Source organism: Ictidomys tridecemlineatus, chromosome 2 (genome assembly GCF_052094955.1).
Source record: "Ictidomys tridecemlineatus isolate mIctTri1 chromosome 2, mIctTri1.hap1, whole genome shotgun sequence".
Taxonomy (NCBI): Eukaryota; Metazoa; Chordata; class Mammalia; order Rodentia; family Sciuridae; genus Ictidomys; species Ictidomys tridecemlineatus.
Genome location: NC_135478.1, coordinates 4119613 through 4134763, shown reverse-complemented (window position 1 = coordinate 4134763; position 15151 = coordinate 4119613). Strand labels below are relative to the sequence as shown.

At 55.9% G+C, this 15151-nt stretch overlaps 1 protein-coding gene across 1 annotated transcript in view; it reads left to right on the top strand.

The window, feature by feature from the left end:
- Positions 1–14939, top strand: part of LOC101959731 (complement C3) — a 30652-nt gene extending 15713 nt beyond the window's left edge. The window contains exons 22-41 of the mRNA XM_078034654.1: positions 606–672; positions 772–858; positions 1540–1743; positions 2222–2297; positions 2624–2783; positions 4525–4623; positions 5289–5445; positions 5763–5926; positions 7536–7694; positions 7835–7894; positions 8339–8429; positions 8583–8634; positions 10574–10661; positions 10752–10841; positions 12536–12641; positions 13105–13194; positions 13366–13446; positions 14327–14410; positions 14499–14634; positions 14757–14939. Coding sequence (XP_077890780.1) covers positions 606–672; positions 772–858; positions 1540–1743; positions 2222–2297; positions 2624–2783; positions 4525–4623; positions 5289–5445; positions 5763–5926; positions 7536–7694; positions 7835–7894; positions 8339–8429; positions 8583–8634; positions 10574–10661; positions 10752–10841; positions 12536–12641; positions 13105–13194; positions 13366–13446; positions 14327–14410; positions 14499–14634; positions 14757–14898 — 2193 coding nt within the window. The 3' untranslated portion in view covers positions 14899–14939. The remainder of the gene's footprint in view (positions 1–605; positions 673–771; positions 859–1539; positions 1744–2221; positions 2298–2623; positions 2784–4524; positions 4624–5288; positions 5446–5762; positions 5927–7535; positions 7695–7834; positions 7895–8338; positions 8430–8582; positions 8635–10573; positions 10662–10751; positions 10842–12535; positions 12642–13104; positions 13195–13365; positions 13447–14326; positions 14411–14498; positions 14635–14756) is intronic.
- The last annotated feature ends 212 nt before the right edge of the window (positions 14940–15151 follow it).

Below are 15151 nucleotides of genomic sequence, written 5' to 3'. Positions count from 1 at the left end.
GTGCTAGTCAGCTTTCTGTCACTATAATGGAATACCTGTGGTAACTAACTTTTGAAGAGAAGAGGTTGATTTAGACTCAGGATGTTGGAGGTTCCAGTCCATGATCAGGCAGATCCAGTGCTTTCAGGCCTCGGTGGGGGTGGGGTGGCTCATTGCTATGGAGTGTGCAGTGAGGCAAAATCCTTCACCTCCTGGCCAGGAAGCACACAGAGCAAGGAGGGTCTGCAATCCCATTATCCCCTTCACGGGCACACCCCGGTGACCTAAAGAGCTCTCGCAGACCCCACCTCTAACAGGCTACATCTCGTCCCAATAGCACCACCCTGAGACTCAGCCTGCATTGCGCGGGCCTTTAGGGGACATTCAATATCCAAACCATAGTGAAAGCAGCACCCACCTCATTGGATTGTGAGGATCCAGTGAGCTAGCCCAAGTAGTTTCTCAGCACATGTGAAGATTTCAAACTTTTTCATCATTGATGTAGAATTGTTTGATGAATTTGCACAAGATCTGTGTAAGGAATGACCCCTCTGCTAGAGTCATCCTCATGACAGTGGCTTGATGACCATCTGTGTGTCTGTCCTTTTTTTCACTGGACTTCCTAGCCGGAAGGAATTAGAGTCAACAAAACCGTGGCCATTCGCACACTGGACCCAGAACGCCTTGGGCAAGGTGAGCCATCAGCCAGAGAGGGTGTGGGGCTATAGCCTGGGCATGGGGGTGCCGGGCAGGGGAGAGAGGGGCTGGTGCTGTCACATCTCTCCCCTGCAGCTGGCGTGCAGAGAGAGGAGGTGCCAGCCGCAGACCTCAGTGACCAAGTCCCAGACACTGATTCGGAGACCAGGATCCTCCTGCAAGGTGAGCCATTCCCAACCCTGTGGGAACCAGGAAGGTGTCTGCGCCAGGCTCTGTTAGCCACACACCTGCCTCCACACCAGCTGGGGCAGCGCCCTTGGATCTGTTTTAGAGGAGCCCTCTGGCACTACTGACTTCACAGAGAGCTTTTGCTGCTAAGTGCATTTGGAGGAGATCGGAAATTCTGCCAATAATTGCCTGGGATGGAAGACCAGGGCGAGGAAGGGCAGGAAGGGGCCTCCCAACCTGGGAGCTGAAGGGCTGGGGGCCAGGAGCCTTGGCTCCCTCATCTGTGATGGGAGTGAAAGAGCAGATTGGCCTCCCAGGGTTCTTGTGACTCTTAAAGGGGATGCTGTGCGCTGTTCTCTTAGAACTGAGCCTGGCAAAGGGCATGACGCACCATACAAGCATTCATGCCTAGAATACTTTACTGTGGGTGAAAGGAGAGATCTGGGAACCAGGGTCCCCCTGCGAAGTAGGAGCTCCCCTGACTCCCATGAAGAAGCCCCGTCCAGCCCCTCAGCCAAGGAGCCTCCTCACTCCCGTCACGCCCTCCTACCCCTCCCTGTCCTGAGCCCTTGGCCCTGTCTGGTGGGAGGCTGGGAACGCTGGGGACAGCCTGGACCTCCCACACCCGCTGCACAGTGGGCCCCTGTACTAGATACCCCTACTGCCCTGCTGCAGGGACCCCAGTGGCCCAGATGGCAGAGGACGCCGTGGACGCGGAGCGGCTGAAGCACCTCATCGTGACCCCCTCTGGCTGCGGGGAACAGAACATGATCGGCATGACGCCCACGGTCATCGCGGTGCACTACCTGGACCAGACGGAACAGTGGGAGAAATTCGGCCTAGAGAAGCGGCAGAATGCCTTGGAGCTCATTAAGAAGGGTGCGCCCAAGGCAGAGGCTCCTGGGAGGGCCCTCCCCTCCTGACCCCGCCCCTCCCCTGAGACCCCGCCCTCCCTGCAATGCCTCTCCCCAGAGCCCCTCCCCTCCTCTCTCAGATCCCCCAACCCTTTAGAGCCCTTGGCACCAGCATCCTGCCCCACCTGCGCCCTTCCCCTGAATGGCTGTCCCAGCCCAGAGGGCACCCTGCCCTTTCTGAGTCCCTCTCCAGTGAGTCCCCTCTTCCACCAAACCCGCTCAGCTCCCTGGACACACCCGTCTCTTATTCTCTTACTCCCTCAGAACCCCATCCTCCTTAAGCTTCCCTCTCCTCCCTCCCCGACATCCCCCTATCCCACCCTGAGTCCTCCTGCTCTCAAGGAACCCTTGCCACATCCCGAATGACATCCTCGCCACACACCTTTTTGGGGTACCCACAAGCAGCAAACCCCGTTCCTCTGGTGACCACTCTCTTCCCTCAGGGTACACCCAGCAGTTGGCCTACAGACAGCCCAACTCGGCCTATGCCGCCTTCACTAGCCGGGCGCCCAGCACCTGGTGAGTCAGGGTGGTCACCTTGGCCAGCCTCCGCCCTGCACCTGGCTGAGTAGTGCCTGGGTTTCAGCCAGGGGTGGTCTAGGCCAGCAGGACACAAACAGCCCTGTGCGGCGCTTCCAGGGCGCTTCCATGGTCGCAGCAGCCTTTAGTCAACCAAGTGACCTGCTCAGGTAGAGCTTCATTAAACACTGACTTCCTGAAACTCTGGAGTCCTGGGGGTAACCCAGCAACCGAGCCAGGCCCCACCCCTCTCTTCTCATTGGGTAACTGGGATGGCAGTCTGCAAGCCCAGAGCCGATTGGTTCACTCTCTGTGTCCGCCCCCAGGCTGACAGCTTTCGTGGTGAAGGTCTTCTCCCTGGCAGTCAACCTCATTGCCATCGACTCCCAGGTCCTCTGTGGAGCTGTTAAATGGCTGATCTTGGAGAAGCAGAAGCCGGATGGACTCTTCCAGGAGGATGGGCCCGTGATAGCACAACAAATGACAGTAAGCGATTGGGATTCACAGCAAGAGTGGGGGAGAGAGGCGCCTGGGATGCACTGGAGGCACAGGAGAAAGGCTCCCTCATTCCATTGGCGCCCAATTCACTTTGCGAGGGTCAAAGTGAGGGACAGGGAAATAATTGTCACTCCATCGCTGCAAAATCCAGAAGTGCAAAATGAAAGTGCATGACATCTTGTTGCGAAATAAGTAGGAACTTCATTAAAGCAAAGGCAGAGGGCCTACTGGAGAGCCTGGGAATCTCCTATCACATCCCGTTCAACCCAGCTCCACTCCTGCCCATTCCACTACCCGGATGATGCTCAAAACTGGCCCCTTCCATCCCCAGGCTCAGAGCTTGTCCACATATCTCCCTCCTTCACCCTGAGACCTTGGAAATGCTGCTCCTGGTCATTGCCCTGCGGACTTCACTCTTCTTAGCTCTCAGGTGTTCACCACCGATGCTTTTCAAATCTGATTGGATGTCTCCAAAGAAAGTCCTGAGGCTCCCGCTTTAAAAAAAAAAAAATTTAGTTGTAGTTGGACACAATATCTTTATTTTATTTATTTATTTTTATGTGATGCTCAGGATCAGTCCAGTGCCTGGCACGTGCTAGGTGAGCACTCTACCACTGAGCCCCAGCCCCAGCCCCAGCCCCAGCCCTTCCTCTAACTCTTAAATTCCACAGAGGAGTGGTTCTCAAAGTGTGATATTCGGACCCGCAAGAGCATCACCCATAAAGTTGTTGGAAATGAACATTCTGGGATAGCATCCCACACCTGTTGAACCAGAAATTCTAGGGATGGGGCCCTGGAATATGAGTTCTAATAATCCCATCTCCCCAGGTGATGCTGAGGTTTGCCCAAGATAGAGAATCAATGTCCTAGTCTGACCTCCAGGCTCCCAGCCTCACAGCCTGCCCTCTCCTTCTACACCCTACCCACACTGGTGGAAGCCTGTTCAGTCCTGACACAGGGGCTTTGCACAAGCTCCCACTGCTGCCCAGCGTGCTAACCCCTGCACTCTGAGAGTTGACACCTCTAAAGATCAGAGTGCCAGCTGCGCTCTCTCCAGGATAGCTGTCCTGACCTCACAGGGTCACTACCCCATAGTTCATTCACTGCTGTGTCCTATTCTGCAGAGCCTTCATGAGTCAGAAATTAATACAGCTGCTCCCCGACTTACCATGGTGCCACTTAGGATCTTACACTTCACGATGGTGGGAAACCGTATCCCACACCACGTTCCATTCACTTTCGGCACAGGTTGAATACAAGAAGAAGAAATTCAGTACTTGTTATAATAGCCTCGTGGGAGGGGTGTTAATGTGAGTGTCCCGAGCAGAGTTCAGGCTAAGCTACGATGCAGGAAAAGTCAGGGCACCGAATGAATTTTACACGATATTTTCCTTTTGCCATGGTTTGTTGGCATGTGAGTCCCTCGGAAGCTGAGGAACCTCTGTACCCACGGAGGAGCCTCTGGCTCCTGCCTCCTGTCCCTGTTAGACAAGAGGCTCAGGGGGCTGGAGCTGGGCCTGGTTTTCATCTACTCCTGTGTAGGCACAAAGCCAGGCTAGGGGTCCTCTGGTGACATTGCAGAATGAACAAATGCTTGCACTGATTCATATGAGAGAGTCTGGCTGACCCTGAGGGAAGGGAGCCCTAGGAGGAGCCCCAACCCTGTCCAGAGCAGGCATGCCCTGTGTGGACACATGGTGACCTTGTCTCTGCTCTGCTCTCGTCCCAGGGTGGATACCAGAACAGCGTGGAAGGGGATGTGGCCCTCACAGCCTTTGTTCTCATCGCCCTGCAGGAGGCTAAGGACATTTGCGAGGGGCAGGTCAACGTAAGTGCCCTCCTCAGCACCGCCTGCCCCAGCTGGGGAATGTCCACCTGGGAGGGGAGGCGCTGCCTTGGGGGGTCGCCAGAGCCCTACACATGCTACCTAGTAAATCACCCCATACTTGCTCCGTGGAAGATCGCCCCGACCCTTGGGCATCCCTGTTGTCATCTCTCAGGGTTTTGGGAGGTCAGCAAGTGGATACACAGCAGGCACGCAGGAAGTGAGGGCGATGGCAAGGAGAAGGAGGAAGGGGGGACGAAGGGGGGGTGGCCTGAGTCCTGGCTGCCTGCTGAGTCGGACTCCTCCTCATGTCTCCTGCCTGTTCAGAGCATCTTTTCCCAACACTTGATTCAGTGACGTCACATTGTCAGCTTGACGTTGACCCTGGGGGGCGGATTTACACCACCAATCAGTACAAACCAGGGCTCCCCCAGCCTTTGCAGGAGAGGGCTCCTTGAAAAGCTCCCAGCATACCACTGACATCGAGCTGTTCAGTCACAAGGTGCTCACAGGTGGCCAGGAGGTCTGGGAAACACTGAAAGCACAGATCCAAGACAAAGGTCCCAGGACAGACACCATCCTGTCGCCCCGGGAGTGGCGCATGCAGGATGCTGACCATGGCTGTGGTGGCGACCACCTACCAGAGTGCCCGCCCCTCTGTCCCACAGCTCCTGGGAGACAGCATCTCCAAGGCAGGAGACTTCCTGGAATCCCGATACCTAAACCTAAAGAGGCCCTACACCGTGGCCATTGCTGGATATGCCCTGGCCCAGATGGGCAGGCTGAAGGGCCCCCTCTTTGAAAAATTCCTCAACTCATCTACAGGTGAGGGTAGCCATAAGGCGGGGGAGGGATGCAAGACTGGGTTGAAGGGAGAATACCTTGAGCTGTGATGTGTGGCTCTACGTCCATCGTCACTGCAGATCACAGAAGAAGGCCCTTGCCTGGCTCACTCAGGGAGGAGTAGGGAGCACTGGGTTGAAGGGCAGAGTCAGAGCCCACAGAGCAGAGCAGGGCTTGAATGTTGGCCTGCATATTAGACCTCAGTGCCTCGCAGGCAGGGTCTCTTTCTGAGCTTTCCCTGGGCCATCCCCAGGCTGCAAGGACAGTGAGCATGGGGGCTCAGGGTGTCCTCTTTGCAGATAAGAACCGCTGGGAGGAGCCAGACAAGCATCTCTACAACGTGGAGGCCACGTCCTATGCCCTCTTGGCCCTGCTCCTGCTGAGGGACTTCGACACTGTGCCCTCCGTGGTGCGCTGGCTCAATGAGCAGAGATACTATGGAGGCGGCTATGGCTCCACCCAGGCAAGCACCCCACCCCTGGCTCCTGCACCCTACCTCCTGGAGCCTGCCACCAGCTCCCAGACAGGTCTCTGAGACCCAGGCGAGAGGCTCTTCTGTCCCACCAGCAGGGGGCTGGAGAGGAGCAGAGAACCCCGCTTCTCTTGGTTACACCCCACCTGGGGTCCAGACTTCAGTCCAGAAGCTCCAGGCTTTGCTCTGAGCCTCTGCTCTCTCTGCTGTCCATTCCGTGTCCTTAGGGCCCCAGCTCAGGAGTGAGCCCCCCTCTTCCCTTGGTGGCTGCTGGTCCACGTTGCCACTTCCACCAGGCTCCCGTTCCAAAGCGGGCTCTCCCTTACTCCAGGGCACCTCCAGGCCCTCTGCCTCCTACACCACGTCCAGAGCCTTCTACACACGGTTTCAGAGTCTGCAGGATCCAGCAGCCCAGGCTCCAGCTTGAGCCTCTTTCTCTCTGGTGGGCTCTCCATTAAAATCCCAGTGTCGCTTCACAGTGTCACACTCGGATTCAGCATCCTCAGGCTCCGAGGAGGTCCTTTCCTCCGTGACTGGGATCTAGACACATTTCAGGGTCCCTAAGTCCTGAAATGAGACTGTCTCCGCTGGATAGGTCGAGGCCCCACTCTCAGGGATTCTAGACCTTGCGTCTTATGTGGTGTTCAGCTTTTCATTGCTGTGACAAAATGCCTGAGAAGATCAACTTAGAGGAGAGGATTTATTTGGCTCTTGGTTTCCATCCATAGTTGCTTGGGGCCATCACTGTGGGCCCTGGTGAGGCCCACTCCAAGGTGGTGAGCATGGGGCAGAGTAGAGCTGCTCACCTCACTGTGGCTGGAAGGCAGACACAGGAAGGGACTAGAGGAAGGGACCAGATCACTCCCCAAGGACCCACTGCCTCCAACTAGGTGTGCCCCTGCAGTTTCCACCAGCTGTCATCAGCCCGCCCAGCTGTGAGTCCCTCCAAGGGTCCATGTGCTGATGAGCTCAGAGCCCTCAGGTGCTCCTCACACGCCCCACGACTCACCAGGCTGCGTGGGGACCAACCTTCAACCCTTCCCATCCAGTCAGAGCACAGCTGGGCTTTGTTGGCTCTTAGACACGTCCACAGGGTCTTCAAGTCCTGGTCTAAGCCTCTGCATCCTGGAGAGTTCCGGAAAATGGAGCATGTCCTCAATATCTGATGAACTCCAGTCTTTATATTTTTGGTACTGGGGATTCAACTCAGGGTGCCTAACCACTGAGCAATACCCCCAGCCCTTTCTTACATTTTATGTAGCGACAGGGTCTCACTAGTTGCTTAGAGTCTCACGAAGTTGCTGAGGCCAGCCGTGACTTCTGATCCTCCTGCCTCAGTCTCCCAGGTCACTGGGATAACAGGTGGATACCTCCATGTCTGGCTTCCAATCTTCATGTCACACGCTGGTGGGCTCTAGCTCTGAGCCTCTGTCGTGAGCCGTGTGTTCGGTGCCCAGCACTCCGCAGTCTCACCCTGCTCTCTGGTGGTCTCTGGCCCTAGCTTTAATGCCCTAACTCTGACCCAAACCTCTTGATCCCCCAGTGGGTGCTGAGCACTTCCTGGGCTCGCAGCTCACCTTCCTTCTCTCATGGGTTCCAGGCCACCTTCATGGTGTTCCAGGCCTTGGCACAATATCAGACAGATGTACCTGACCACAAGGACTTGAACATGGAGGTGGCCCTCCACCTGCCCAGCCGCAGCTCCCAGATCAAGCATCGCCTCCTCTGGGAATCCGGTAGCCTCCTGCGATCAGAGGAGGTACAGCCAAGCCCTCTCTGCTCTGGGCCTCCCCCCCCCCAATGGTTTCTGGGAAGCAGGAGGGAGGCACATGGCTATGGGAGTCCTCAGAGCCAGGGAAGGCTTGGTTCCTAACACCCTCTCTTCCCTCTCCCCTGCAGACCAAGCAAAACGAGGGATTCAGTTTAACAGCTAAGGGCAAAGGCCAAGGCACACTGTCGGTGAGGACTGAGGCCCCACAGCTGCTGAGCCACCAACCCAGGCCCTCCACCCATCCAGGGCCCTCCACCCATCCAGGGCCCTCCACCCATCCAGGGCCCTCCACCTGCCCATGGCCCTCCACCTTCCCATGGCCCTCCACCCATCCATGGCCCTCCACCTGCCCATGGCCCTCCACCTCCCCATGGCCCTCCACCCATCCAGGGCCCTCCACCTGCCCATGGCCCTCCACCCATCCATGGCCCTCCACCCATCCAGGGCCCTCCACCCATCCAGGGCCCTCCACCTCCCCATGGCCCTCCACCCATCCAGGGCCCTCCACCTCCCCATGGCCCTCCACCTGCCCAGAGCCCTCCACATGCCCTGACCTCTGCCCCACAGTGACCCTCTCCTGCTATCCTCAGCATCTCAAGTCCCTTGAGACTTTGTCTCCTCCCATCTCACAGGTGGTGACAGTGTACCATGCCAAAGTCAAAGGCAAGGTCAAATGCAAGAATTTTGACCTCAGGGTCACCATAAAGCCAGCCCCTGAAACAGGTACAGGGAATGAAGGCCCTTGGCATTCCCTTTCCCCGTTTCTGTTCAAAGAGAGAGGGCGGAGGCCGTGGCTGGGCAGCTCCCTCTTCTTCCGGGCTCCTGCATCAGGACCCAGGAACGCCCTCCCCATCTCACCCCCTTCTGTGTTTCTAGCCAAAAAGCCCCAGGATGCCAAGAGCAGCATGGTCCTTGCCATCTGTACCAGGTAACAAGCCGGGTCCTTGGGCTTCCTCTTGGTCGACCCTCTGTCTTTGGCAAGATTTCCTTCTACTTGTTTTTCATTGCAATTTTGGGTGGGCTGTGGTGACCCCAGGGCCTCACACATGCGAGGCCACAGCTCCACCACTGGGCTAAGCCCCAGCCAGGAGGATCCATGGGACCCAGGAGTTCTGAGTGTCCCGTGCATCTGGTACCATCTTACGTATCTGCCATGTGGGAGAGTCAGACGGTCAACCGCAGCAATGGGATGTCACAATTGTTCCATGACTTTTACATTTTCTATCAGAACCCTAAAAACTCTTCTACTCTCAGTTAAAATGAGATAGGGAGGGGGCTGGGGACAGAGCTCAGTGGGTAGAGTGCTTGCCTGGCATGCACAAGGCCCTCCCTGGGTTCAATCCCAAGCACCACAAAGACAAAAAAAATGACATAGGGAGGGTTGGATGGAGCTTGCCAGCAGAGCCCTCGCCCTGCGCACAGGAAGGAGGCCATGGATTTCATCCCCAGCACTCCCCAAAATGGTGTAAGAGGGGCTGGGGTTGTGGCTCAGCGGTAGAGCACTCGCATCTCAGGTATCAGACCCTGGTTTCAATCCTCAGCACCATATAAAAATAAATTAAAAAAATAAAGATATTGTGCCCATGTATAACTAAAAAAATTTTTTTTAAGAAATGGTATAAGAAATGAAAAATATAGTAAGACAAGGTTTTTGTTTGTTTGTTTTTATTGTTCTGTAATTTAAAACATTAGAACATTGAAAATAAAGGTGTTTTCCCTTATGATTTTTTGCTTGCTTTGGGGTACTCATGAGTGGACCCCGGATGCTGTACTACTGAGCTACACCCCCAGCCCTTTTTAAAAAAATGTTTATTTTGAGACAGAGTCTGGCTAAGTGGCCAAGGCTGGCCTCAGCCTTGTGATCCTCCTGCCTCAGCCTCCGGGGAAGCTGGGCTTGTGCGTTTCCCACACACCTGCTCAGCTCTCCCCTGTGAACCCTGTTCTCTGGGCTGGTTTCTGCAGTAAGCTCTCCTTTCCCATCCTGCCTTTCCGGGCTCCTGTCTGAGTTCAGATCCGCTCCATTTTATCCCTAGAGCTTTCCAGGTCATGAGGTTCCTCAGGAGTCCCTTTCCCGAGGAGCGGATCCCCCTAGCCTGTCCTCCTCTGGGACATTGTCCTCCTTTTTGTCACTACCCCTCCTACTCAGGCTGACTCACATGGCGGCAGGGGCAGTGTCCTCAGCGCCTGGCACCCCTAGGTGACGCTCACTTCCAGCATCATCTCTTCATTTCTCTGCTGCAAGGTCATTTTGTTGTCCAGTTCCCTCTCTTCAGGACCCACCTGGGTAAAGCGTCATGTGGGTCGATCAGGAGGATAGAGGCGACACAGCTTCATGCTTTGCTGTCTGTGTGTTACTTGAATAAATGAGGCTCCGTGACCTTCGCGGGCAGGCTTTCGGAGGGGTCATGTGTTGGTCATTGATTTCGGAGCTCATGTTGCGTTACAGAGCACTCTGTGGGTTGGTGAGCTAGCAACAAGGTCTGTACTGCAGGGAAGGATGACTACTGTCCCGAGTGCTGTGGTTTGAACCATGTCATCGGGTGCTACTTCACTGAACCAGGGTAGCTGAGTCATGCAAAGTAAGGGCTGCCCATATTCCTGTCATTTTCTAGAAGAACTGAGGCACAGAAGGGTCAAAAACTGATTAAATTTACACAGCACTGAGATCTGAACCCATGCAGAACCTGAGATCTTCATGACCTTGGCCATCACAGTTCAGTTTGGCTCTTGGGGAAGTGTTTCCTAAAATTGAACAAGTTCCCATGATGCTGGGTGGGAATCGGAGGCCTCGATCCCTGGTCAGACAGACCCCTCTCATCCAGGAGCAGAGCCCTGGGCTCCAACAACCTTCCCTCTGCCCTGTCCAGGTACCTGGGAAAAGAGGATGCCACGATGTCCATCCTGGATATAGCCATGATGACGGGCTTCGTTCCTGACACAAATGACCTCGAGCTGGTATGAAGGGCTCGGGGATGGGGACGGGGAAGAGGCTGCAGGGAGAGCAGGGTCCAGGAGGGATTCTTCATCAGCCCCGCCCTTCCCCAGCTGAGCACCGGAGTGGACAGATACATCTCCAAGTACGAGCTGAGTAAAGCCTTCTCCAACAAGAACACCCTCATCATCTACCTGGACAAGGTCAGCCTGCTGGCTCCCCTGGACCCCTATCTGGCTGCCCTTTTCTTGTGCCTTGACCTTTGTGCTCAGGTCAGGCCGGCCCAGGCTGGGGGAGACAGGGCCCATTGCTGTTGGAAGGCAGGAGAGAGAGCTTATAAAACAAGGTGGCCAACCCAGGATGGCCTTCTGCGCCCTCTCACCCTATGACCCCGGATGTAACATCTCATTTTCCACTGCATCCTGCCACCTCTGATGACAGTGTTAACAGCCACCCAAGAAGAACTTGTTATTGTTGTTTTAAGAGCTTGGTTGAGAGATGCCCATGTTTGTTCCTCTGCATCTGTCTCTTATGTTCCTTCCAGCTAAAATTCTTTTGCTCTCACCATCACTGCCATGTTTTTGGCTTTTCCCTCTCCCCTTCCTGTTTATTCCCATTCTCCTATCTCCATATCCTACCTGCTAACTCCCAGTATCTCCAGAGCTCCCCAACCCCACATTCAGCTTCTTAAGGAAAATTAGTAGCTACAACAAAACCCTTAAGAGTACACAAGAGAGTTGTATTTCTCACTCTTATTAAGTTCCTTTGGCACCAGGCATCGTGGTGTGTACCTGTAGTCCCATATATTCAGTAGATGGAGGCAGAAGAGTCCCTTGAGCCCAGCAGTTGAAGTCCAACATAGGCAACATAGTATTTCAAAATAAATACATAAATAAATAATAAAGCCCAATTGGTATGGGCGGCAAGGAAGGGGTCCTCTGCTCCACACAGTCACTCAGGGATCCAAGCACCATCTACCTTGTGGCCATTAATTCCTAGGGTATTGGAATCCTTTGCAGAATCCATTTTTTTTTCTAGAAAAGACAATGATACATGGGATGCCTTTGTGGGTTCTTTCTTAAATCATTTCATGATGTAACAAAATACCTGGTGATTTATGAAGAAAAGAACTTACTGAACACACGGTGTCAGAGGCTGAAAATCCAGGATTGGGTGGCCTCAACTGTTTAGCATCTGAGAAGGACCCTCAGCTGTCATGCTGGGAGCAGGTACAGGAGAAAGGTTACATGGTGGGAATGGAGCCTAGAGAGCAAGTCCAGAAAACCACACTCCCTGGATCATACCCCACTGTCGTGGTGACCAACCAAGCCCAGGAGACCTGGCCCACTCCTGCAAGATGAGCACTGATCCCTTCCAAAGGTCCTGCCCTGTGACCTAATTATCTCCCTTAAAGGCCCTGCACCTCAATGCCCTTACACTGGGGAACTGTGTCCCCACATGAGTTTGGGAGGGGGAAAGCCACTTCCCAATCACAGCAGGCATGTCAGCAACCAATCAGCAGAGCTCTGACTCCTATTCAGACCTAACTGCAAGTGGGCAGTGAGAGAAAAGAGAATGGGCCTGCTGCTCGGCCCAGCCTCCTCCTCCTCCCCACTGCCCCTACTCCTTATGATGCCTCCATTACTCCACCTCGGCTCTGCCTGCACCCCCTCCAGGGCATCCTGCATGAACCCATGCAGAATCTGAGATCGTCATGACCTTGACCATAGTTCAAGTTCACACAGTTCCTTTCTTGCTCTTGGGGAAGTGTTTCCTAAAATTCAACAAGTTCCCATGATGCTGGGTGGGAATGGGAAGCCCCTATCCCTGGGGGATCAGTGATCCATCACATAAGTCCTTCCCCTCACACTGACCATCCTCACCTCCTTCCCCTCAGATCTCACACAGCGAGGAAGAATGTCTGTCCTTCAAAATTCACCAGTACTTCAACGTGGGGCTCATCCAGCCGGGCTCTGTCAAGGTCTACTCCTATTACAACCTGGGTGAGCAGCCACGCTGGGCCTGGCTCTCAGGTTCCAGGGACCTGAGGGTCTGGAGACTGCGGGCTCCGGGGGTCTCAGGGTCCTGGGGACCTGTGAGTTGGGGTTCTAAGGGGCTCAAGTCCTCCAACAGAAAGATGTAGGTCTGAGGGTCCCATAGATGCATGAGCTGTCGGGGAGAGGAGGGTCCCAACAACCCAGGAGTCAAGATTCTGAGAGTCCCAAGAATCTGAGACCTAGGGATCTGAGGGTTGGAAAAGTGAGGATCCCAAGGATTTTTGGGTTGGAGATTTGAAGTTCCCAGGGCCAAGGGTCCCAAGGATCAGAAGAGTCTCAGGAATAGAGGGTTGGGGACCTGGCATGTGCAGGCCCTGGGCACTTGGGCACTGGGAATCTGAGTCTGCCAGGCTTGGTCTCTGGGGTGTAGGGCCAGGCCTCTGAGCCCTCCCCATCACTCTGCCCACAGAGGAGACGTGCACCCAGTTCTACCACCCAGACAAGGAGGACGGAATGCTGAGCAAGCTGTGCCACAAGGACCTGTGCCGCTGTGCTGAGGGTGGGCACCGGAGCCACCCTGAGACACCCACCCTTAGGGGGACCCTGGGAGCCCTGAAGCCATGCTCTGGGGTCACCAAGAAGGATAGGCCCTGGGGCCAGCCACACCCATGGGCAGTGAGCCCTGGGTGAGGAGTGGGGCTCACACAGAGTCTCCACCCCCACCCCACAGAGAACTGCTTCATGCAGCAGGAGGAGGAGGTCACGCTGAATGACCGGCTGGACAAGGCCTGTGAGCCCGGGGTGGACTATGGTGAGTGGGGGTGGGGTGTGTGTGTGTGTGTGTGTGTACACACGTGAGGGTGCATGTGAGGGTGCATGTGAGGGTGCACGAGGATGGCGATGTGCATGTCAGGCCCTGCGCCTGTAGGCTGTGGTGACTAGTGTGTGAGTATGTGTTAGGAAGGACAAGCCTTGTGGGGAACCATGGTTACCATGGTGGACTTGGGAGGAAGCTGGGCCTGAGTGGATACTGCTGTGGTGGACGTGTCTGCGGGGCTGCGCTGCATCAGGTGGTGTGTGAGGCTGTGGTTGGAGAGGGCTGTGGATGGGAGCAGCTTTAGGGGCATGTATACCTGTAGTTGCAGGTGGCTGCACTCTGTGTGGCTGCCTGGGACAGTGGCCATGGATGACTTGGAAGGGAGTCATTGGTCATTGTGTATGTGACTAGTTGTGGGTGACTTGAGGTTTGTGTTGTATGAGGCTTTGGTTGTGAACGACAGTAACTGGAGAAGCTGGAGTTCTGTGCGTGGCTGGGGTCTTGGGCGGCTACAGCTGCGTGCATGCTTGTGGGGGGGGGTGTGAGAGGGAGTCGCACATAGCCATGGTTGGACAGGACAGTGCTGTGGACGGCCGTGCATCAGCGCAGCCGAACTTCTGAGTGTGACTCTACTTGTGGGCGGCTGGAATTGCCTACATGCCTCTGAGCATGACTGTGGGATGGTGACCAAGTGACCACGTGTGGTGGTGTGTGTTCCTAGGAGGGTGCCCTGCAGCTTGCCTGGCTGAGACCCCTCGGGCTCCGCGTGGGGTGGGGAGGGAGCCACATACGCCCAGGGGCCCATGCAGGTGAGGGTGTCCCCCACCCCCCGGGCAACCTACCCAGGACCCACGCTGCCCCGCCTCCTCCACAGTGTACAAGACCCGGCTGGTCAGGTCAGAGCTGTCGGAGGACTTCGACGAGTACGTCATGGTCGTGGAGCAGACCATCAAGTCAGGTCAGACCCAGCGCCCCATCTCTCTGCCTGCACCCCTCCTTCCTCCCTCCCCTTCCCAGGGCTCAGCTTGGTGCTCACTCCCCTCCAGGCTCCGATGAGGTGCAGGCTGGGCAGGAGCGCAGGTTCATCAGCCACGTCAAGTGCAGAGAGGCGCTGAAGCTGCAGGACGGCAAGCACTACCTCGTGTGGGGTCTCTCCTCTGACCTCTGGGGAGAAAAACCCAAGTGGGTATCCTGCGCCTGCGCGTGTGTCTGCCCTGCCCCGCCGCCGCCCCGCCCCGCCCCCTCTGGGCCTGCCCCACCCTGCTCCGGGCCCGCCCCCGCCTGACCTGTTGTCCCCCCCCCAGCATCCGTTACATCATTGGCAAGGACACCTGGGTGGAGATTTGGCCAGAGGCAGAAGAATGCCAGGACGAGGAGAACCAGAAACAGTGCCAGGACCTGGGCGCCTTCGCCGAGAGCATGGTGGTCTTTGGCTGCCCCAACTGACCACCACCGCACCCCTCCAATAAAGCTTCGGTTGTACTCCACATCTCCCCGAATCTGGAGTCTTTTGTGAGAGGAAAGGGGCACCTGCCTCTCCCCTGTTCCCCACCTCCTTCCCTCCAGGGGTCTCCTGCCACCCCGCAGCCTGCCCTGCACCTCGTCTGAAGTAAGCCCTAACTCACCTGCCCTCCAGCTGCGTCCTCACCTGAATGCTCACCCCCTTCCCGCCAGCAGCCCCCGCCTCTGCACCCAGTTC